Source organism: Heptranchias perlo, chromosome 5, assembly GCF_035084215.1.
Source record: "Heptranchias perlo isolate sHepPer1 chromosome 5, sHepPer1.hap1, whole genome shotgun sequence".
In the NCBI taxonomy this organism is placed as follows: domain Eukaryota; kingdom Metazoa; phylum Chordata; class Chondrichthyes; order Hexanchiformes; family Hexanchidae; genus Heptranchias; species Heptranchias perlo.
Window position 1 is genome coordinate 114,893,489 of NC_090329.1, and position 23,500 is coordinate 114,916,988.

The 23,500-nt window shown below is 43.5% G+C and overlaps 1 protein-coding gene across 5 annotated transcripts in view; it reads right to left on the minus strand.

Moving 5' to 3' along the window:
• The window catches only part of LOC137322036 (tyrosine-protein kinase Fyn), a 278,886-nt gene that overhangs the window by 40,373 nt on the left and 215,013 nt on the right, over positions 1 to 23,500 (minus strand). For 3 of the 5 annotated variants that reach the window (XM_067985062.1, XM_067985065.1, XM_067985064.1), the window contains 4 exons: positions 18,903 to 19,006; positions 16,056 to 16,205; positions 13,419 to 13,583; positions 10,065 to 10,244 (listed from right to left, as the gene is read on the minus strand). In XM_067985062.1, the coding sequence (XP_067841163.1) occupies positions 10,065 to 10,244; positions 13,419 to 13,583; positions 16,056 to 16,205; positions 18,903 to 19,006 (599 nt within the window). Of the gene's footprint in view, positions 1 to 10,064; positions 10,245 to 12,843; positions 13,000 to 13,418; positions 13,584 to 16,055; positions 16,206 to 18,902; positions 19,007 to 23,500 lie in introns of all 5 variants that reach the window. The other 2 variants (XM_067985067.1, XM_067985066.1) reach the window with 2 other exon arrangements.

Consider the following 23,500-nt stretch of genomic DNA (forward strand, 5'->3'; position numbering starts at 1 on the left):
TCAAACCTCTGCACTGAAATGGAAAAGAGGTGGTTCTCCCCCGGTGGGTCAGTGGGTAAATGCACTGTCCCATGTGGTACTGAGTCACAAGGAGCCAGAAGATGCACAGTCCAATTCCCTGATCCCTGCTGTGCCTGTTGGTCTCAGCAGGGCAGTGGCAAAGGTGCTAAATGTTGTAAAGTTGTTGGGCAGTGTCATGCAAACATCACGAGTGAGCAGGATTCCCACAGCCTGGCACTCATAACCCCTTCCTTGCAAGTGTAAGGTATTTATTACCCAGCCTAAATGGAACTGACAAAGGCTGTGACCCAGACACAGGGACCCTTAAGAATAAAAAAAGGACATGGAAGCTGTAAAACTGCACGTTTATACCTGATGTTTGACAGAGTTTTAACATGCAAACAAAAAGCTATATATATATACATAACCTTTGTCGTCTCATTGTTTTGTATTGTTAATGACCTTGTAATACAATGGGTGCAAATATTGCCATAAACAGGTTTTACTACTTTTGAAACTGGTCCAGTGAATAAGCATATTGTTCTTTCACATGAGAAATGTGGGGTTGAAATGTGTAAGAATGTAAGGCACACCCAACCGTTTCAAGGTCTGAAGTATGAAATGATAAATTTGATATACAAAACAGATAACTTGATTAGCTGATTAAGTCAGGCATAAATTGTCTGGGTCCTAAAATTGTACAATCTAAATGAAGTAGATAGTTCAGTGAGGGTTATAGAACCCTCAACGAAGCTTTTTCCCTTCGTTGAGGGTTCTATAACAAGGGGACATAGATTCAAGGTAAAAGGCGGGAGGTTTAGAGGGGATTTGAGAAAGAACTTTTTCACCCAGAGGGTGGTTGGAGTCTGGAACTCACTGCCTGAAAGGGTTGTGGAGGCAGGAACCCTCACAACATTCAAGAAGCATTTGGATGAGCACTTGAAATGCCATAGCATACAAGGCTACGGACCAAATGCTGGAATATGGGATTAGAGTAGACAGGGCTTGATGGCCGGCGTGGACACGATGGGCCGAAGGGCCTCTATCCGTGCTGTATAACTCTATGACTCTATGACTCTAAATAGTGATGACCAGTTTTACTATGTGCTAGTGCTTAGTGTCTGTAATTTGTGCAGTTTGTTTGACAGTTTAAGCTATAGCTCTGGTTACAATTCGGACTTTTTCCCCAGCAGCTTTTCCTCATGTATAATGAGCTTTACTCATGCTGGGGTTCAGTAAATTAGTTGCAATAACACAAGACACTCTTTACTGCATCTCCATTTTCAACAGTGGTGAAGCTGGGAGGGCCAACACTGCACAGCAAAAGCAGATTTGCTTCTGCCAATCCTCACTGATAGTGAACTGGGAGGAAAACCACTAACAAGAGTTATAAAATGAAGGCAGATCGAACACTCTCTGAATGGAAGGCACTTTTTCTAGTAATAACAAATGGAAAAATCTATTGAGTGCTGGAGATTTAGCAAACTCTGCCAGTGCTTTAATTTGTACATTTCGAACTGGAGGATTTTTTGGTTCCTTTTTACAACCAGATGATCACAATTACCCTGTTCATCACTGTGAAGATCTATAAAAAGTATTACTCATGCTCATTGTGCACATTTGATCCGGCCGTTCTTTTTATTTTTTAATATATATATCACAATAGAGTACTTTCTGAAGGCCCTTCTTATCTAGTGCAGATTTAATGACTTTACTGGGCTGCTGTGATCTCAGCAAGTGTCTGATGCCAGTCGCACAGTATTTGCTTTTTACCTTTGATGGGAGAGTGGTGGAGGAATATAATTTCACTTTCTCACGCTACTGGCATTTCTACTTTCGTTCACTGGGGACTCAAGTATATATTTTAAAATTTTCTCCCTCTGGCATGCGCCAGTTCCTGGCTGAGAGACTCTCAGCAATTTTGGCAATTCTACTCTTGGCCTGAATGCCTCGAGGTCTTCAGGATGAACTCTTGCGACTTGTCCGTGATTCGCCCCCCCCCTCGACGCCTCCCACTGACGGTACGGCCATCGGCAGAGATTTATCGGCTTGAACCCGTGCCCCGAATCGACCAGGAGAGCGGCAACGTGACGCTCTTGAAACAGAGATTGCGATGAGCTTTACTCGTGCTGGGGGTTCAGTGGATGAGTCGCAACAAGAGACGTCCTGCAGTGCACCCCGTTTTTAACAAGTGCAAAGGTGGTGAAGCCGGGAGGGCCAGCACTGCCCAGCAAAAGCGGATCTATCACTCAATCAATCATCACGGATAGTGGAAAAGCTGTTAAAGGAAGTACTATGAGGGATCTATTGTGGAAAAATACAGTAGAAAAATAATAAAAGAAGTTCAGTCCTCCACTTCAGTAGTCATCAAAAATAAGCCGAAGTAATTGTTGAACTGCTTGCTTTGACAGATTTCCAAGGTTCACCAGTGACCTTATAAAACTGCTTGTCGCAGCATTGTGTAGATATCCACCGTAAGTGCTTAAGTACAGCCATTTGAGACCAATGCAATGGATTATTTAATGTGCAGGGGCTCTGTGCTATTTCCTCGTAGCTACTTGGTTTAACCCTTGGGAAGTATTTTCTTGCAGCCGTCACAATACAATCAGGCTTTCTGACAAACAATTTTCCTTTTATTTTGTAGAAGGCTTTTCTGTCCCCATCAGGGTGAGTGAGTGGGTAATGGTGCTGAGGAATGGACTACGCCCATTTTATCTGATGATGGTATTGTGCAGCTTCCTGTTAGATCTGGTAAAGCTTTCTTTGTACTGTTCTGGTAGATTTTCTACCTGATGGCGGTGGTAAGGCTCTCTGTTGGAAGAAGACTTCATGCATGTGGAGGGCATTCACTCTGCCTGAGTGATAGATCGTACCATTTAAAAAAAGTGTATCTTTGGTTCTGCTAAGGATAGCGTTTCAACTAAGCCTCATTCAATCAAACACAGAGAATACAAATAGGAACACGGGATTGCACAGGACTAGAAAAAAAGAACATTGAGGTCAATCTGCCCCATCCCAAGGTTCAAGCCACATTTTCTTATACCCTGGGATGGTTTCTTTCAGCACAAGAACAAACATACAGCTTCCTCTCGAATTTGTTGACACTATTCACCTCTACTGTCTCCCTGGGAGGTCAGTTCCACAGATTCACCATCTCCTGTGTGAAGAAGTTAAGTCTAAACTGTGTGTTCACTTCCCCTCTTCTAAGTTGGGGTCCGCGGCCCCCTGGTTAAAAGTTTGGAATTATCTCACTTTATTAGGATTCAGTTTAATTATTCCCCTTAGGAATCGTTAAAAATCATAGAAATTATAATACAGGAGGAGGCCATCCAACTCTTCCACTGGAGCTATCGACACTAATCCCACTTTCCTGCCCTTTTCCTGTATCCTTTTATGATCTTTTTCAAATGCCTAGTCAATCCTCTTTTAAATGAGGCTCAAGGGTAAATTTTTCAGTTGTACGTTCCCCAAGCAGAGCATTGCCTGTGGGAGCGCATATCAAGAAATTGTGTGTGTACAGCTCAAAACTTTCTGCCCATAGATGTTTATTAATGGTTTACCACACGTGGCTATTGAGGCAGAGACTTTGGGGCTACATCTTATAGTCTCTGTCTCAATAGCCACTTATGGTAAAGCATTCCGTGTTCTAGTAACCTTCAGTACATAAATATTTCTTCAAATTCCTCCCTTCATTTCTCTGGTGATAATCTTGAGTCTATGCCCCCTTGTTGCCAATCAGTGGAAACAAATTTTTACTATTCACCCCACCAAAACCTTTCATAATCTTGAAAAAAATCATTAGATCCACCCTTAATCTTCACTGTTCCAGTGACAAAGCCCCAATTTGTCCAGGTTTTCTTCATAGCCTCTTGTTCTTGCATTATTCTAGTGAATCTTCACTGTAGCCTTTCCATGGACCTAATATTGTTCCTATAATGAGATGTTCAGAACAGCACACAAAGTACTACAACTGTGGCCTCATCAACATTGTGTACAAATTCAACATTGCTTCCTTGCTTTATATTCAATGTCCCATGTACAAAACCCAGAATCACATTAGCCTTTTTATGCTTTTTTTTTAAACATACATTCTTACCTTTAAAGCTCTATGGGCTAGAAATTGGGCCGTTTCGGCGCTACGCTGCCTCCCAAACATCCAAGATAGCGTCTTGGATGCGCATGCACGCTTCTAACGTGACATGTGCCGGACGCCATCTTGGTAAAGGGTTTAGCGCATGCACAAATAACGAACGCCAGCAGCATGTAAAGTAAGGAGAAAATGCGTTCGATCAGTGTGCAACACCATTATGGGACTTAACGCTCCACTCAATGCACTATCTTAACCACGACCATTTGAACATATCTTAAGAGTGTCTGGAGGACCCCACACCAGCGTTATTTAAAAGGGACCATGCAGGATTTACAGGTTAGTTGCTGGATTATTGCTTCTGGCTGCTGATGCATTTGGAACTGTTTTTGAAGGTCTCCTATACTTGAATACTAGGACGAGGGGACATAGCCTAACAGTTAGAGGCAGGACATGCAGGAGTGAAGTTAGGAAGCTTCTACACGCAAAGGGTGGGAGAAGTTTGGAACGCTCTTCTGCTGACGTCAGTTGATGCTAGCTCAATTGTGTGTTTTATATCTGAGGTTTCTGTGAACCAAGGGTATTAAGAGATATGGACTAAGGCGGGTATATGGAGTTAGGTCACAGATCAACCATGATCTATTGAATGGCGGAACAGGCTCGAGGGGCTAAATGCCACTGCCACTTGCTGTCTCCTGTTATGCATCACCTTTTCCTGCAACAAATCGGGACGTGTGTCTGGGTGATGTGCCTCTCATGGTTGAATAGCTGCCAGCATGTGCGACGTGTAGGTGTGCGGCTTGCAACAGTGGTAATGTGTAAGGGTGAGAGGAAGCATCTGATTGGAAGAGTTGACCACCGATTTAAAGATTTTGTTGGTATGATGGGGGGTGTAGTGCATGGAGCAGTGGATGTGGCTGGTGATGCAGTTGGTAGGAGGCGCCACTTGACAGTTGATCTCACTCACCTTGACCACTCGGGTCAAAGCATTGAACTTCTTCCTGCACTGCAACCATGTTTGTGGTGCTGTGCACTTGGCATTGACTTCGTCCCCCGCTGCCTCCCACTGTCTTTTGAGCATATATCTGGAGGATCTCTTGCCCTAGCCCCCCCACCTCCCCCGAGGATATAGGAGCCCCTCCTTCTGTCCATCTCTTGCACCAAGGCCTCTAGTGCATCAGCAGAGATCCTTGGTGCACGCACTCCTGCAGGCCTGGTACCAAATCGGACCAGCAGATTGGTGAGGTCTGGCATGCAGATTGGAGGATGTGGGATTTAGTAGTGCGCAACCTTTATTCAATGTTTTAATATAACTCAATAGTTTGTAAAGATAGGGACGGGACCTGCATCAGTGTTGTATGTGTGCAATGTCTGATCTCCGTTCAGACTCCGTGCAGACAGCAGACTGTTATTTTTAGCAGATAACAGGTACCGGCTACCTTGAAGAGATTTTGGCAGGTTGTAAGACAGACACAGCCTGCCTTTAAGAGATCGGGGCTCCCCCTGCTGATAAAAAGTGCGAATGTCCTTGAATCCTCGTGTCAACATTGATTTGGAACATTGCTTGCAGGTGAGTATTGAGGCTGGATAAATGTCTCGTTCCGCCAGTGCAGGAAGCACCGGGCGTGGGTTAGAAGATCGCGGTACCCGTGCCTGGTTAGTGGCCTTGTCCAATTTAACCCTCTGCATCTCTTCACTCCTGGATCTATCTGACTGTCCACTCTATTAAGAATCTTACTATTTAGGGCACATTTGCTTTCATTTCTTTTTACCAAAAATATACTTCACATTTCTCTGCATGAACTCGGATATCCACATACTGCTTGGATAATAAGAGTCTAAATGGGGTAGAAGAGTAAAGGGGTCTAGGGGTACAGATATACAAATCACTAAAAGTAGCGACATTGGTCAATAAGGTCATAAAAAAGACAAACCAAGGACTGGGGTTCATTTCTAGAGGGATAGAATTGAAAAGCAGAGAAGTTATGTTAAACTTGTACAGAACCTTGGTTAGACCACACTTGGAGAACTGTGCTCGGTTCTGGTCTCCATATTATAAAAAGGATATAGAGGCATTGGAGAAGGTGCAAAAAAGATTCACAATGATGATACCAGAACTGAGAGAATATACTTAACAGGAACGGCTGAACAGGCTGGGGTTCTTTTCTCTAGAAAAGAGACTGAGGGGTGACCTGATAGAGGTCTTTAAGATAATGAAAGGCTTTGATAGGATAGACGTAGAGAAAATATTCCCACTTGTGGGGGAGTCCAAAACTAGAGGTCATAAATATAAGATAGTCACTAATAAATCCAACAGGGAATTTAGGAGAAACTTCTTTACGCAAAGAGTGCTAAGAATGAAGGAGTAGTTGAGGCGATTAGCATAAATGCATTTAAGGGGAAGCTAGATAAACACATGAGGGAGAAAAGAATTGAAGAGTATGCTGATAGGGTTTGATGAAGAGGGGTGGGAGGAGGCTTATGTGGAGCATGAACGCTGGCATGGACCAGTTGGGTTGAATGGCCTATTTCTATGCTGTAGACTCGATGTAACCCGATGATACTGTCACACATTTGCTCACTCTGTTAACCTATGGCCTCCTGCAATCTCTTTCACAGTTTACCATTGTCTCTGACTTTAATAAGTTCTCTTCTGAACCGTCGTTCCTCCAGTGGTAAACATTTCAAGCTTATCATAGGAGGCGGCCATTCGGCCCATCGTGCCTGTGCTGACTCTTTGAAAGAGCTGTCCAATTTAGTCCCACACCCCAGCTTTTTCCCCATAATCTTACAAATTAGTCCTCTTCAAGTACATATCCAATTGCCTTTGGAAAGTTCCTATGGAATCTGCTTCCACCACCCTTTTAGATAGTACCTTCCAGATCTTAACAACCCTCTGTGTGAAAAAATGTCTCCTAATTTCCCCTCTAGTTCTTTTGCCAATTATTTTAAATCTGTGTCCTCTAGTTACCGACCCACTTGCCAGAGGAAACAGTTTCTCCCTATTTGCTCTATCAAAACCCCTCATTATTTTGAATACCTCTATTAGGTCTCCCCTTAACCTTCTCTGCTCTAAGGAGAACAATCCCCACTTCTCCAATCTCTCCACACAACTGAAGTCCCTCATCCCTGGTATCATCCTGGCAAACCTCTCCTGTACCCTCTCCAAGGCTTTGACATCCTTCCTCAAGTATGGTGCCTAGAACTGTACACAATACTCTAGCTGAGGCCTAACCAGTGATTTGTAAAGGTAAAGCATGACTTCCTTGTTTTTGTATTTAATGCCCCTATTTACAAAGCCAAGTATCCCATATGCTTTATTAACCACCTTATCAACTTGTCCTGCCACCTTCAAATATTTGTGAATATGCACCTCCAGGTCCCTCTGCTCTTGCACCTCCCCTCAAAATAGTACCATGTTGTTTTTTCCAAAGTACATCACTTCACACTTATTTGCATTATATTGCATCTGCCACGTGTCTGCCCATTTCACCAGCCTGTCTATGTCCTTCTGAAGTCTGCTACTATCCGGTTTACTACTTAAAATGTTAAGTATGCTAAGTTTTGTATCAAATGCAAACTTCAAAATTGTACTCCCTATACCCAATTCCAGGTCATTCATATATAACGAGAAAAGCAATGGTCCTAATACCAATCCCTGGGGGACCCCACTGCATACTTCTTTCCAGTCAGAAAAACATCCGTTCATCACTACTCTCTGCCTCCTATCCCTTAGCCAATTATGTACCCAAGTTACCGCCATCTCTTTAATCCCATGTGCTTCTATTTTCCGAATATGTCGGTTATGTGGGACTTTATTAAATGTCTTTTGAAAGTCCATATTTACAACATCTACCTTCATCAACCCTCTCTGATACTTCATCAAAGAACTTCCTTAGTCTCTCCTTATATCGTGGGTATCTAAGCCCTGGTATCTGATTAATTGCCTTCCTCTGCACCTTCTTCAAAGCCAGGATGACACCACTGCAGTACGATGATTGGAATTATATACAGTATTCCAGGACAGGCTGAACCAATGCTCTATATAAGCTCAGTATTACCCACTGAGACTTGTGTTCTATCTATGTGCACTAGGATTTTGTTTACTGCGATCACACCGCAGACTCATCGTTTCAATGAACTATTTAAGTACTCCCAAGATCTCTTTCCCTTGTGGCCCGTATTACCATTCATCATATCTTCACTGCTTACTCCCCTTCCCCAGTGGTCACTTGTTAGCCAATCCTTCAATTTAACCAGGTCACTCTGTATTTAGTCCATTTGTTTCAGAGAGGAGACCAAAGGGGAAACATGACTTTTTACTTTCTTTTACACAAACCTGACCCCGAGTCCCAGTCCGAGGTTAGGAGAACTACAACAGCTGTGAAAACTGAGCTACTGTCAAGCTGTAATGCTGCCTTTACACAGCTCAGTTATCCACACATGCAAAATCCTATCCAGTACACTTGGAATCCAATCTCAACACAGCACTCCCTACCTATCATTTAATATCCCAAGATGTGGAGATGCCGGTGATGGACTGGGGTTGACAATTGTAAACAATTTTACAACACCAAGTTATAGTCCAGCAATTTTATTTTAAATTCACAAGCTTTCGGAGGCTTCCCCCTTCGTCAGGTGACGAAGGGGGAAGCCTCCGAAAGCTTGTGAATTTAAAATAAAATTGCTGGACTATAACTTGGTGTTGTAAAATTGTTTACAATTAATATCCCAAGGCAGCCATGCCTAGGGTATCTCAGAGTGGAACGACCAAATTATGAGCTCCACTGCATTGCAGAATCAATCCCAACAAAGACAGCATTCAGTCGATGCAAATTTCTTTTATTTAAGAATCTTAAGGGAATAATTCTATTTCCTCTCCTACTCTCCTCAATATAGATTCTCTTTTATTTTAAAAAAGGCTAACTTTGCCTTCCTGGGAGGAGAAATCACAGCTTTTCTCAGATGTAGGGCAGTCTCCTGGAGATCTCCCCTAATGGGTATCCCAAGTAACACAAAGAGACCATTTGACAGTGTGTATAATCATAGAATCATACAGCACTATAGGAGGCCATTCAGCCAATTGTGCCTGTGCTGGTATAGCAGGTCTGTCAGCGGTTGTATCTCACTGTGGGAGTGAGGGGCAGCATTCTTGCTTCCCCTGGATACCAATCTTTCTCACTCCAAATAAAAATCTCAGTCATACTGAATAAACTGATGTTGGAGATCTAAGATTGGCACTGAGGGTCAGGAAGGAAGTGAATCCACCCTCTCGAACAGCCAATCCCATACATCAATAGAACACCACATAATGCTTTTGGGTCTTTCTTGCCCCTCTTGTTTGAGCAACTTCACTGTTTGTATTTTACCTCCCTCACATGTGCAGTCACCACAGTATCTTCACTAGTCCTTATAAAGTTTCTAATAGGGGGCCCAGAATAACAATCAGAAACCCTTACTGCAAATTGCTTTAACTACGAGATCTATCCTGTCTCTCTGTGAGAACTTTTTTGTATCTTCAAAAAGTAATAGAGCATCATAGCAGAATTCATTTTGGACATTATCTAATAATAAGCAAATTCACTGAGCAATAGTGAGAACAAGCAAATATTGAACAGTAATGTCACACACATATTTACAATAGATTTTATAGCAACCAATTCCTTCAAAGAAAACTTATTTAATTTATATAAATAATCCTCATCTAATTTATTAAATCACCATTTTCAAAGGGTTAGGAATGAATTTAACAAGTTTTTTCCTATGGTCATAGGTGTGACACAGGCTAGGAGTTCAATGATACAGAGCATTACCCTGAAGTGTTTGTACATAACCATTTTCTATAATTGAATAAATTCATCTGGGATGTAAGACATAAAACACAGGATAACTCTCAAAGGATAACAAACATTGAGCAAAAAGACTATACTTTAAAAATATTAACTGTAACATTTAAAAAATGATAAGGCAATTCTACCTTTGCCCATGTATTCGGTGACGATGTAGATAGGCTCTTCAGAGACTACAGCGTAAAGCTGAACCAATTTGTCATGTCTCAATTTCTTCATGATCTGAGCTTCCTCGAGGAAGGACTCGGGAGACATAGTGCCCGGTTTCAGCGTCTTCACTGCAACTTTAGTGGTTCCGTTCCAAGTACCTTCACCCAAACCACACCAAAAAAGGGTTTATTTATATAAATTTAAAAGGGTAAAATAAAAATGACAAAAGGTGACAATAGCAAAATCTGATAAGTTCATAATGCCATTTCTTGGTTTGCTTTGAGATCAATGTGATAGAGGAACAGCCATTTATACTGCACACGCATTGGCTTTTAGAAGGAATTTTTCAGCCACACCTTGTCTGCATGCCCGTATATTTAACTTAGTGCACTGACTAATGGCAAAATACATGCAGTAGTTGAGCCAGATTTACAGTAGTTTAAGATAATCAGCCATTTTAGGTTTGGCAGTAAAACTGATTCAGAAACAATGTTAAGCCAATGCAATGTTAAAGCATTATATTTGGGGTTGATCAGGTGATGCAACTTTGATGATGCCAATCGATTAGCCCAAATTCTGAAAACTACAACTAAAATCCAACTTGATTTGAAGTGTTGAGATATAGCTGGGTCACTAAGTACCTACACTGGGTTTGGGAGAATAGGCTCCACTCTATTTGAGGGGGTGGGGGTGGGGGTGGGGAGGGGGGGAGAAAGCGGAGAGTGAAGTGAAATGCTAATTTACTTGTTCTGATGCATATGGCACTTGCAAATAACCTAATAGCATCTTGGCTGTGTAATGGTGTGTAATAGGTAGAGGGAGGAGAATACTTTGGTAAATGGGAAAAATTGGCCTTGGAGGGGGTGCAGTGCAGATTCACCAGAATAATACTGGGGCTTAAAGGGTTAAAATATAAGGACAGGTTGTATTCCCTTGAGTTTAGAAGGTTGAGGGATGATATAACCGAGGTATTATCTTTAACATGGCAATATTCAGACACCCTGTGTTCTGTGGTTCAAAAGGAAATGGAGCGGCTGCCTGTATCCTAACTCACACCAAGTCCCGTTCAGCCATCACCCCTGTGCTGACTGACCTACATTGGCTCCCAGTCCAGGAACTCCTCGATTTTAAAATTCTCATCCTTGTTTTCCAATCCCTCTATGGCCTCGCCCCTCCCTATCTCTGTAATCTCTTCTAGCCCTACAACCCTCCGAGATCTCTGTGCTCCTCCAATTCTTGCCTCTTGCGTATCCCCGATCATAATCGCTCCACCATTGGCAGCCGTGCCATCGGATGCCTAGGCCCTACCCTCTGCAAGTACCTCCCTAAATCTCTCCGCCTCTCTCTCCTCCTTTAAGACGCTCCTTAAAACCTACCTCTTTGTCCAAGCTTTTGGTCACCTGTCCTAATATCTCCTTATGTGGCTCGGTGTCAAATTATGTTTGAAAATCGCTTCTGTGAAACCCCTTGGGATGTTTTACTATGTTAAAGGCGCTATATAAATGCAAGTTGTTATGAAATGATTAGAGCTAACACTCAAACTCTGGTGCCAGTGGTATAGCGAAGGTCGTTTTGTAATCTGGGCTCACTGCAAGAAACCTGCACAGGTAGATTGGGAGAGCTTCGCCCGTCTCCGTTGGCGGCTCTCATAGGAGTAGCCTCAGACTGGGCTCTTCATACGAACAATGACGGACAGGAAAAGACCCTCGAGTCCATCCAGCCTGTCCCACACAATTTGTGACACCTTGTGCATCATAATATATAAACTCCCTACCCCACTTGAAACCATGTAATCTCCTGGGAGAGATGAAAAACCAGATTAAAAAATCCCAGGCTAATTTGGGAAAAAAAATCTGGGAAATTCCTCTCCACGTTGTCTTGAATATGAGCACATCGTGTGCGTTCACACAGGCTAATGATCTTCACAACTACAAGAGGTTTTACTGAACGGCAGGGTGAAATGTGAGGGAGACAGCACACGGTACGGAGAGGAAAAACGCTGGTCACAAGGGGTCAGGGGATGTTGTTTGGTTCTCCATCGCATTAAAATGAACATGTGTCTGAATTGGCGGTGGTGAAAAACCAACTGCTGAAGCGAGTCTGGCAAATTCCAGCACCAATTTGGCACCTTGGTGATTTCAGAGGGAATCTGACCTCCAGTGTTCAGTATAGCAAGGTCATAGGAACATAGGAACAGGAGTAGGCCATTCAGCCTCTTGAGCCTGTTCTGCCATTCAATTAGATCATGGCTGATCTGTACCTCAACTCCATTTACCTGCCTGGGTTCCGGAACCCTTACTACCCGTGCCGAACAAAAATCTTTTAATCTCAGTTTTGAGATTTTCAATTGACCCCCAGCCTCAACAGCTTTTTTGGGGGAAGAGTTTTCCAGGTTTTCCCTACCCTTTGTGTGAAGAAATGCTTCCTGACATTACCCCTGAGCAGCCTAGCTCCAATTTTAAGGTTATGCCTTTATGTTCTGGACTCCCATTAAATGAAGATGACGCCTACTCGTGGGTGCGTTTGGTTAATTTGGAACAGTGTTCCCTACAACTACTGCCCTCTGACATATGACGCACAATATGTTCCACATTAAAGATCAATTAAGTAATAAAGTGCTGCTGACGACTTGTTACCTATGACTGGCCGGCATCCTGGCCTTCTCTCGCTTAATGGGCCACTTTCTGTTTTTCAATGTTTGAATAAATCTTGATAAAGATCTTAGATATATAGAAGAAAGCTTCTTGTCCACCTTACCATACCACACGTCGGCGAAACATCCCTGACCAAGCTTTTTTTCCAAGTTTAGGGACTCCCGTAAAATTTCCCATGAATCTTTAGCTAATCCAACAGTTTGCGGTATCATGTTTGTACAAACCATTGTTAAGTTATGGCACAAACCGTCAGCCGACTCTATGGAGAATAGATGCAACGGGAACAGGATTTAAAATTCAATGAAGCGCATGCAGTCAGGAGGATGGAAGCTGAAGTGGAGAAGAGCAGCTCATTGTACTTCTGAACAGCCCCCAAACATTTTTTTTTGAAGTGACCAATACACCTTTTTCACTGCCGTAGAACCATTTTGAAATGAGGAGAACCAGACGTTTTCTCCTGGACATGGCGGAATTGGCAGCCATGACTGGATCCTTGCAAATTGTAGCCAATGAACTGCCAGGACCATAGGTATTTTTGGGTGAATTTATTAACCACACTTATGCTTGTGTGGGTTTATGTCGACTCCTCTGAACTCCTTCTGCCTTCCATCCCTCCTCGTGTAAAACCTCCTCCCCAGGTATCTGGGAGGTAGGTACAGAAAAGTTCTCGTTTCATACCCATCCAGACTTCCCCAAACTGCCCATTTCCAAGCCTCTTGATTAACTGCAGAGATTCACGGGGAATTTCCCACACGTCTTTGGTTTTCACAGAGAGGTCAGCAAGCCTCGGCATACCCTTATGGCAGGGGACCACCAAGCGACAGCAGAGACCAGCAGCTCGCTCTACAGCGGGGAGGGGAGGGGTGGGGTGGGGGGCGGCAGAGTCATTGGTACAAAAGGCAAACAGGAACAGAAGAGACAGAGAGACAAGCAAATAAATCGTACGGGCTCTCCGTGACATTGGCAAGAGCAAAATGCAAATGAGATATCTCACTGGCAAGCACCTGTGATTAATAGGTCTGTGGGGTTCAGGATTTACTAATTGGCTATTTTAGTCAACAAAACTTACATACGGTTCACCGACAATTCAGTTCGAGAACAGCCAAAAAAAAAATTATAAACTCAGATGTGTCCTGAAAATATGTAATTTAACTGAGCGGTCCCTCTTTGAGGGGCTCGCATCAGACCAGCATGGCAGAGATTCCTCCAAGGGACCAGGTAAACCACCGGCAATCAATTAGAATTTTAAATATATTTTTCCAATAGGCCATCCAGTACCATAATCCACCCTAAATCATTTCAACTTCTGGTAGACCAGGTTAGAAAGGCTGGGAGAGAGGTGAGGGAAAAAACCTCCCAACATTGAAATAGTTTAAAGAGCGCACATTTATCCTGTTACTACAAATGAAAAAGCAGCCTTAGAAAAGGCATCCTCAGATCTTTCCTACATTTTGCGGTATTTTTTCCACAAAATAACTAACTTTTTTTATGCATTGTACCGTTAATAGAGAAAAGAGTAGCTGGTCTGGATTTCAGTCACCACTGTCCTACATCGATGTCCTTATCCCCCACAGATCTATTCTATTTTTTTTTGCCAGATTAAGACATCTTAAACCGCACAGTCAAAACAAGCAGTGCTGTGACAGGTATAAACAGATCGATAGCAAATTGAACGGAGAGTAACAAGATTACACCCTGAAGGTTAGCACTGCATCAATATTATGCACCTAATATGTAGCGTAGCTTTACAACACTATATTTCCAATAAATGATGACATTGGTGACAGGGAATTGTCAGCAGAGACTGGATTCCCAGCCCTGAGGATCACGGTTTGGATTCCAGGGTGAAGTGACATCCAGACTCATCCGTCCTCATTGGGCAAGTTGGGCAAGTTCTCAGCCACTCCTGTGGATGGAGTCGTGTATGACGATAGAGGGCTCAGTCAGGGGCTGAGGTGTAAACAGAGAGAGGATGGACTAGAGGTCCAGTAACACCTCCTGTGGGCTGATAATGGAACTGCACTGAGTAGAGGTGAAGAGGCGAGCTGAGAGGAAAGGTGAAAAAAAAAGTTCTGTTTATCGCCATCAGGAATACGGTGGGTTTTATTCCAAAAATTTGTGCAAAAAACCGTATAAGATAAAATGAAGATGTTTGCCCTCCCACCCTGAAGGTGCTGACTCTCAATGGGGTCTGCCTCCATGGGTGCCAGCTAATCTCTGATACCTCACCCAAATGCTGTTCTTCAGGTTTGAGTCTAGGCAATGAGTGCCACCAGGCGATTCCACTGTGGAGGACTTCACAGCAAAGCCTGACCCTGACTTCACCTGGAACTGCCTACCTAACAGCACGGTGGGAGCACCTTCACCACACGGACTGCAGTGGTTCAAGAAGGCGGCTCACCACCACCACCTTCTCAAGGGCGCCTATGGATGGGCAATAAATGCCAGCCTTGCCAGTGATGCCCATATCCCGAGAATGAATTATTAAAAAACCAGCAGGAGACACTGGTTAGCGGTCAGAAGTGGGAACCCTGGTTGATTTTCCCCCTCCTAACCCTCAGTAGCTCTTTCAAATGGGGCATCCAGCCCTCTAATCCGTATGTATTTAATAATAAAGCAACTTAGCCTGTGGTGAAAACAACTCTCAGAGGCCAACAGTAGCACTGCAGTGGTTGCCCCAGCTGAGAACTAGTAAATCAGCACAGACCGAGAACTGAACCTGGCCTATACCACTCAGTTCAACACAACCCAGTGCTTTTAGTAACTGAATCAGTGGGGAGCCATGAAGGAGTGAATGGAGCTGCGAACACATCGCTATTTGAAGGTCATAAAATTAGCATCTGATGGTTGAGAGACCGCGATTACATCAGTAAGAGAAAAGAACATTGCATGTATTAACAGGACAATAAAGTAACGTAAAACAGAGGATTGAGCTGCTCAAGCACACATAATAAACAGGCCGTGTTCACACCATTACCTGTATTCTACTTAACAGGATAATAATTTACTTGTTATAGAATAAGTACACTTTGTAGTGTATTTCACATCCACATCCCAAAAACTAAATGAACTGAACAAAAAGCCCTCAATGAGCTGTTGTATTATATTTTCCGTGTGTAAATTTTAAATATTAATTAAAAAAACAACACACAGGGCATAAGGTTATTATATTATTTGACTAACTTTTATATTTGAAAAAGGTTTCACATTTCTGACGGATGCTGAGCAATGTTTTACTTGAATACAGAAATGCACGTAAGAACATTTTAATACAATGTTTAATGGTCACAATTTTACGCTCAAAATAATGCTCACCTGCGTAATGTTGAACGAGCTGCTGCAGCGTTTCAAACTGTGCCCGGGTCGTTATATAATACCCACCATTATCCAGTTTGCGGATCTTATAGTGTTTAACGTGGTCTCCTTTCATATCATCCCAGTCACGTATTGACAAAGAATAGGCACCTGTGTGCATCAAATGAAGTGGCACTATTATTTAGCTCAGTGGTACTCACAATCACATTTCTTGGTGTCTTTTATAATCACGTTAAGGGCTCTGACCACCTATGGAGGTCTCTTGTAAAAGACCCTGGCGATTTATCAAGTCTGCGTATTAGCTTGGCTCAATCTCTCTCTCTCTGGTCTTGGGAAAATTTGCAGGGCGTTTGCTGTCACCACTTTCAGTTAGTCAGCCAGGTGGCAACCAACACGGCCTTGTTCATGATCTAGCGTCTTGAGTTGCTGCTCTACACGATCACTTGACCACATAACCTAGGCTAACACACAGTGTAGCTCTCACAGAGTGCTTCATTCCTATATCATGTTAAAAAATAAAATGAACAAATTTATAATAATAAACTCATTTTTTGCAAGTTCTGTTTGTTCGTAGAATCATAGAAAGGTTACAGCATGGAAGGTGGCCATTCGGCCCATCGAGTCCGTGCTGGCCCTCTTCAAAAGCAATCCAGCTAGTCCCACTCCCCTGCCCTATCCTCGTAGCCCTGCAAATTTTTTCCCTTCAAATCCAATTCCCTTCTAAAAGCCACAATTGAATCTGCCTCCACCACCCCCTCAGGCAGTGCATTCCAGATCCTAACCACTTGCTGTATAAAAAAGTTTTTCCTCATGTCACCTTTGGTTCTTTTGCCAATCACCTTAAACCAATGTCCTCTGGTTCTTGACCCTTCTGCCAATGGTGATGCCAATACTAGAGAGATCCTAATCATACTGCCTTCTTAGTGGGGAGTCCAAACATTTACACGTGACTGCGGTGGCAAAAAACTGGCCAAGACAACTCTGTGCATAAAAAGAATGTTACAATGCCAATATAAGGTGACATTTTCAAGTGAATGAATGATACCAGAGACGAGGGACTTCGGTTATGTGGAGAGACTGGTGAAGATGGGATTGTTCTCCTTAGAGGAGAGAAGGTTAAGGGGAGGATTTAATAGATTTGTTCAAAATTATTATAGCGTAAATAAGGAGAAATGGTTTCCACTGGCGGGTGGGTCAGTAACCAGAGGACACAGACTTAAGATAATTGGCAAAAGAACTTTTTTTACACCATAAGTTGTAATGATCCTGGAAGCAGGTTCAATATATCTTTTGAAAGGGAATTGGATAAATACTTGAAAGGGAAAAAAATTGTAAGGCTATGGGGAAAGCCAGGGGTGTGGGATTAATGGATAGCTCTTTCAAAGAGCCGGCACAGCACGATAGGTCGAATGGCCTCCTTCTATGCTGTATCATTCTGTTTCTAAGTGAAGAACTGGGATTTAAAAATGATGAAGAATGAGGACTAGAAGATTTCTCCCCCCTACAAGAGTTAAAGAAACATTAATTACAAAAACAATAATTGAGAATGTAACACTGGTTTACATATTGGTCTAACTATCTGGGAGTGAGTCCTTGGGTCTCAGATTAACAAGTTTGGAGATAAACGTTCACAACCACTGATGCAGTAAAACTCAAAATCAGAGGAATTTTGATCAGAACTGTAATCACCCAGCAATGAAGAATATTTTATAAATGTAATGATACCTATACCCAAGGTGTGCATTTAATTCTATTCCCATATAGATTTATTACAGCTATAAACTAAACATTTTCTTTTCTTCGAGGTAAACAAAGAGAAATGTAAAGGAAAAAGTGAATAAAGGCAAGGGAATGAAGACTAAATACTGGGTGAGCCCTACGGTATTCAAGGGGTTTGTGTCCAGATGACATTTGTTTAACTCAGGATTTAGTGATGTGGATTTGAGACTCTTTTCTGCTAGTGGTTGGGAAGAGGGCCTAATGAGTTTTAAGAAATAATAAATCACTAACAGTGCAACTTGGCAGATCTGATGGGAGCCAGATAGCCCCACTTTCAAACCTAGCCTTGAAAGCCATTCAAACTTGCAGCAAGGCAGTTTAATGGAGCATGTCAGCTAGGAGGTGAGTTTAGGAGATGAACGAGCAGCATCAGTCCCCATCAGTCAATCACACAACAGTGGGTGTGACTGTACGTCCTCTCTGCAGATGGAAGGACGCAGTGAGCCCAACTACAGGAGTTAAAACAAAATAAACCAAACTGAAAGTGCAAAAATAAATTGCAAACATTTTATTTTGTCCATAAGCTAGAGTTAAATTCAAACCCAAGAAAATAGCAACATAATGGGATATCAATGTCTGCTCCCCCTTTTTTTTAAACCACCGATAGATGTAGGGCTCCCAGACAATACAGGGATTCCTGTGTGCACTGAAAAACTTTACAAAAGGACAATCCCCCTCATCCCCCCCCCACCCCCACCCACCCCCCCCCCCCACCCCACCCCCCAATTCCCTTCCCTCCTTCCAGTCCAGGTCAGTATTATCTTGGATGATGTGCAGAAATAATCTGACTAAAGCAGTGGCTGTGAAGCCTGCAGTAATTATTATTTAGGAACAGTACCACAATCACAATCGTGCCATCTTTTGTTCTTGAAGGTTGCATTCAGTTTTTGAGAACACACAGGAAGGTGTTTGAAGCTACACAAGAGCATTCTAGTAAAAGTCTGGCCATGAACTATGAGCCCTATTCACGTGTTGTGTGTTTGAAACCCAAGGGGGAGCTCATTTAATCTGCTTGGAACAAAATGGTTATATATTTTAGCAGAAGGTAATGGGAAAAAATATCCTTACCTTTGGTGGTTTCACTTTCACGAATGAGGAAGGTTCCTCTTGGGTTACAGACAGACAGAAGTTGTCTCTCAGCCTCTTTGCGGCCAAGTTTACCAAAGTACCACCTGTTGACAGAGATGATTTTATTGTAAGAACTGAAAACCACCGTGTAAAATTAAACATAACTTTCAATAATTCAGAAGGATTTAATATAAGGTTGAGGGCTATCCCAGGCTCCTCTTTTCCATGAATCACCATCAAGACCATACTCAATGAGCTTTCGAACTTTTTTAAAATCTCAATAGCCTACACAACTGCCTTCCCTTGGCATCCCAACACCACCGGCTGCAATCTCTTACCTCTCTAACTTCTCTCCATTTCACCAGGCTCATCTCCTCTTCAAAAACTCACCTTCTGCTCCCTGCATCCTCTCCCCATACAACTCCAGACCAGCCAACAGATTCGACTTTTCTAATGCTCTCCTTGATAGCCTCCTGAACTCCACCCCACACATACTCCAACGCAACCAGAACTCTGCAGTCTGTACCCCATTCCTCACTAAGTCTCATTCGCCCATAAACCTCGCTGACCTTAATCCTGTATCCGAACATCAAATTCAAAACCCTCGCCCTCATTTACAAATTCCTCCACAGACTCGCCCCACCTTACTTCATACGTTATCCAACATTCTGTCCTGGTTGTGCCCTTTGGTCTTCTGACTATGTCTTCCTGTGCATTATCTACCCCCACCCCCCACCACCCTTCACTCCACCATCATTAGGAGAGTGTTCAGTTGTATCAGCCCCACTCTCAGAAACTCTCTGCCTAAACCCAGTGCATTGCTGCACCTTTCCCTGCTTTTATAAGCATCTCAAAATCCATCTTTTTAAACAAGCTCCAGGTTCTATTTGGCGCGAGCTTGTTCTCTGTGAGGTGCCTTGGGATGTTCTCTAGTTTAAAGGTACTCCATAAATAAAAACAGTACCTGTTGTAATATCCAATTATGGATTGCTAATTATTCACTTTTATGATGCTTAAGCATAAGAACAAAGTAAAATTACTGTGGAGCCAGGGTCTCACACTTCACTTACCTGGTAATAGTCTGTACCATTACTATCTACTGCACTCTTAAATTGGCACTGCCGTCACAATAATGTTTTTGACAATAACCACCTGCGTTTATACAGCACCTTTAACATAGTAAAACGTCCCAAGGCATTTCACAGGATGGTTATCAAACAAAATTTGACACTGAGCCACATGAGGAGATATTAGAACAGGTGACCGAAAGCTTGGTCAAAGAGTTAGGTTTCAAGGAGCAACTTAAAGGAGGAGAGAGAGGTAGAGAGGCTGAGAAGTTTAGGGAAGGAGTTCCAGAGCTTAGGGCCTGGGCAGCTGCAGGCATGGCCACCAATGATGGAGCGATGAAAATTGGGGATGGACAAGAGGCCAGAAATGCGGAGTGTTATCTTTAATCAGGGTGGTGTGACATACTCCTGACGTCATGATGCATTTCAAAGTGAATAAACAACAACAAAAAACGGCAAACACTTTTCCATTAAGACAGTAGGTTTTGGTTGCTTCATCATGGCTTTACCGGTTACCTTATTTGGTGAGGCATACATGAATCTGACGTTACCCTAGGATGCTGCTGATGTGCAGCCAACCGAGACTTTCTCTAATTTCTCTCCTATCTCCACTCATGCTGTCTGAGCTCATCTTGTCCATGAGACTCACCTCTTGCTCTCTGGACCGCATTCCACTAAACTGCTGACCATCCAACTGCACTCCTTTCCACCAAACCAGCTGACAGTGGAAATGTTTCCCTCTCCTCTGAAATGGCCCTAATCAAAATCAGACTGCGACCTCTCCGCAGACTTTGCCATGGTCGACCAGCCCATCCTCCTCCAATGCCTTTGTCCAGCTTAGTGGGTTCCACTCTTACCTATCCAATCGTAGCTAGAGCATCTCCAGCAATGGCTTCTCTTCCCACTCCGACACCATTCCCTCTGGAATCCCCCAAGGATCTATCCTTGGCCCCTCTCCTCTTCCTCATCTACCTACTGACGCTTGGCTGACATCATCTGCAGACATGAGGCATGATTTTATCTCCGAGCCGGGTACCCCGCGCGTCCGCACGTATTGACAGGCTGGCTGTCTGTCGGGAGTTAAAGGACCTGCAAATCAGAGAGGGGGGGTGGGAGGAAGAGAGAGATCATCGGCCTTGCAAAAAAATCGGAGGGGTGGGGGGGAAGCTGCGGGAACGTGGACGATATCAGTGGTGTCCACCATCTGGGGGATGGCGTCGGCTGATCGCAGGGATCTCGTCGGCCAGGTGAGCTTGTTGGGCCTGCTCCTCCGGGCCCACAAGCAGTGCAATAAAGGCACTCACCTCATGGATCAGGCCCTTCCCATCTGCTTTCACCTGATGTAGAATCATAGAAAATTTACGGCACAGAAGGAGGCCATTCGGCCCATCGTGTTGTGAACCGGAAGCGATGGGAAACCCGAACAGGTACAGTTAAATTCATTTAACTTTTATAATACACAAAATATTAAGTACCTCAACTATTTCAATGAGGTACATTGCCCCTTTAAGTATCGGCCCGCCGATTTTAAGTGGGGGCGGGACTTCTTGTTGTCCACAGGCAGACAAACCTGCCTGGGTTAAACCAAGAAGTGTGCGTGTTGGAGCCAGAATGCGGTCCCGCTCCAAAAAGTTATTATTTTAACCTCCCACCCGTCCCCAACCCACCTGTTCTTGGAGGTTAAAACTACCCCCATGGTGTCAGCTTCCACATACACTGAAGACACTCAGCTCTACCTCTCCACCACCCCTCTCAATCCCTCCACTGCCTCTGTGTTATCAGACTGCTAGTTTGATATCTAGTCTCGGATGAACTGCAATTTCCTTAGTGAAATATTGAGAAGATCAAAGCCATCGTCTTCGACCTTGCACACAAATTCCTTACCCTAGCCACCATTTCCAACACCCTCCCAATCCACTCTCTCGGGCTGAACCAGCCTGTTTGCAACCTTGGCATCCTCTTCGACCCTGAGCTGAGCTTCTGACCCCATATCCTCTCCATCACAACGACTGCCTACTTCCGTAACATTGCCCACCTCTATCCAGCAACAGCACACCTGCTGCTGGAACCCTCATCGATGCCTTTGTCACCTCCAGATTCAATTATTCCAATGCTCTCCAGGCAAGTCTCTCATCCTCCACAAACTTGAGTTCATCCAAAACAATGCTGCCTGTATCATAACTCACACCAAGTCCCGTTCACCTATCAACCCTGTCTTTGCTGGCCTACATTGGCTCCCGGCCCCCCAAATGCCTCAAATTTAAAATGCTCACCCTTGTGTTTAAAGTCCTTCATGGCCTTTCCCCTCACTACCTCTCGTCCAGCCCCGAACTCTCCATTCATCTGACTCTGGCCTCTAGTGCATCTCCCCCTGCAACCCCCAGCCCAGCCCATCTTTGGACACTGTGCTTAGGCCCTATGTGCTGGAATTCTCTCCCTAAACCTCTCCACCCCCACCCCCTCCTTTTAGACACTCCTTAAGACCCACCTCTTTGACCAAGCTTTTAATCAACGCTCCTAATATCTTCTTTTAATGGCTCGGCATCCATGTTTGTCTGATTACGTCTCTGTGAAGCACCTTGGGATGTTTTTTGACTTTAAATACAATTTTATAAATACAAGTTGTTGCAGTAGTAGAATGGGGACCAGATTTGAAAATCTGATTGAGCCTTAGTAAGTACACGACCTTACCAGACTGGGCTGTAATGCCTGAACCCACAATGACTGTATGGGAGGGTCCTCCTGCCATCAGCTCTATGGGATGCTTTTTTTTAAGGTTAGATCTACATTCTCCCTGCAGGGAATCTCTCCTTAGTGCATACAGTGACCATGTGCAACTGGCACCAAGAGCCTTTCAATACATGCCTTAAAAACATTGTGTATTCACTTTAAGAGGCAAATAGTAAAATAGGAACAAAATACATAACGGATGAAAACTCCTCCTTCCCCACACACTTGTCAAAAAGGTGCCAACTCTCACCATTTCTCACCTGTGGGCCAGGACTTCTCTCGTGACTGGTCGAAGATCAGTAACTAAATAGACTCTGATTTAGCTTTTATCGCTAAATTTCCCCTCAACCAAACAAGTGGGAAACTCAAGCAGACTTGCCACTTAGCCACAACTATTACCAATAAATCTTCATTGCTGGGATCACAGCTGCTACCGACCTCCACTGGCTTTTCTTCAAGTGACTTGGACAATGTGCGGCACGAGCAGTTACTTTTGGTTCTACGAACCTCAATATCATGAATTGCCTGCAGCTTGAAGATACGGAAGCAAACCTGCCGACCCCTGGAAAGGCATTCATGCCAATCGGATATGGGAGACCTTTGCTTATGTACCACATTTGATCATTGCATGAACAATCGCATCAACATCTTCCCTTTACCCACCATAAATACACCCTCGTACACAAACTATTCTGTGCTCATCAACTCACACAACTCCGATTCATACCACCCCATCACAGCCACTTCCGAACTTTGCGAAGAAAAATCTCTGCGAAGAAAAATCTCTGCCTGCACGGCAAT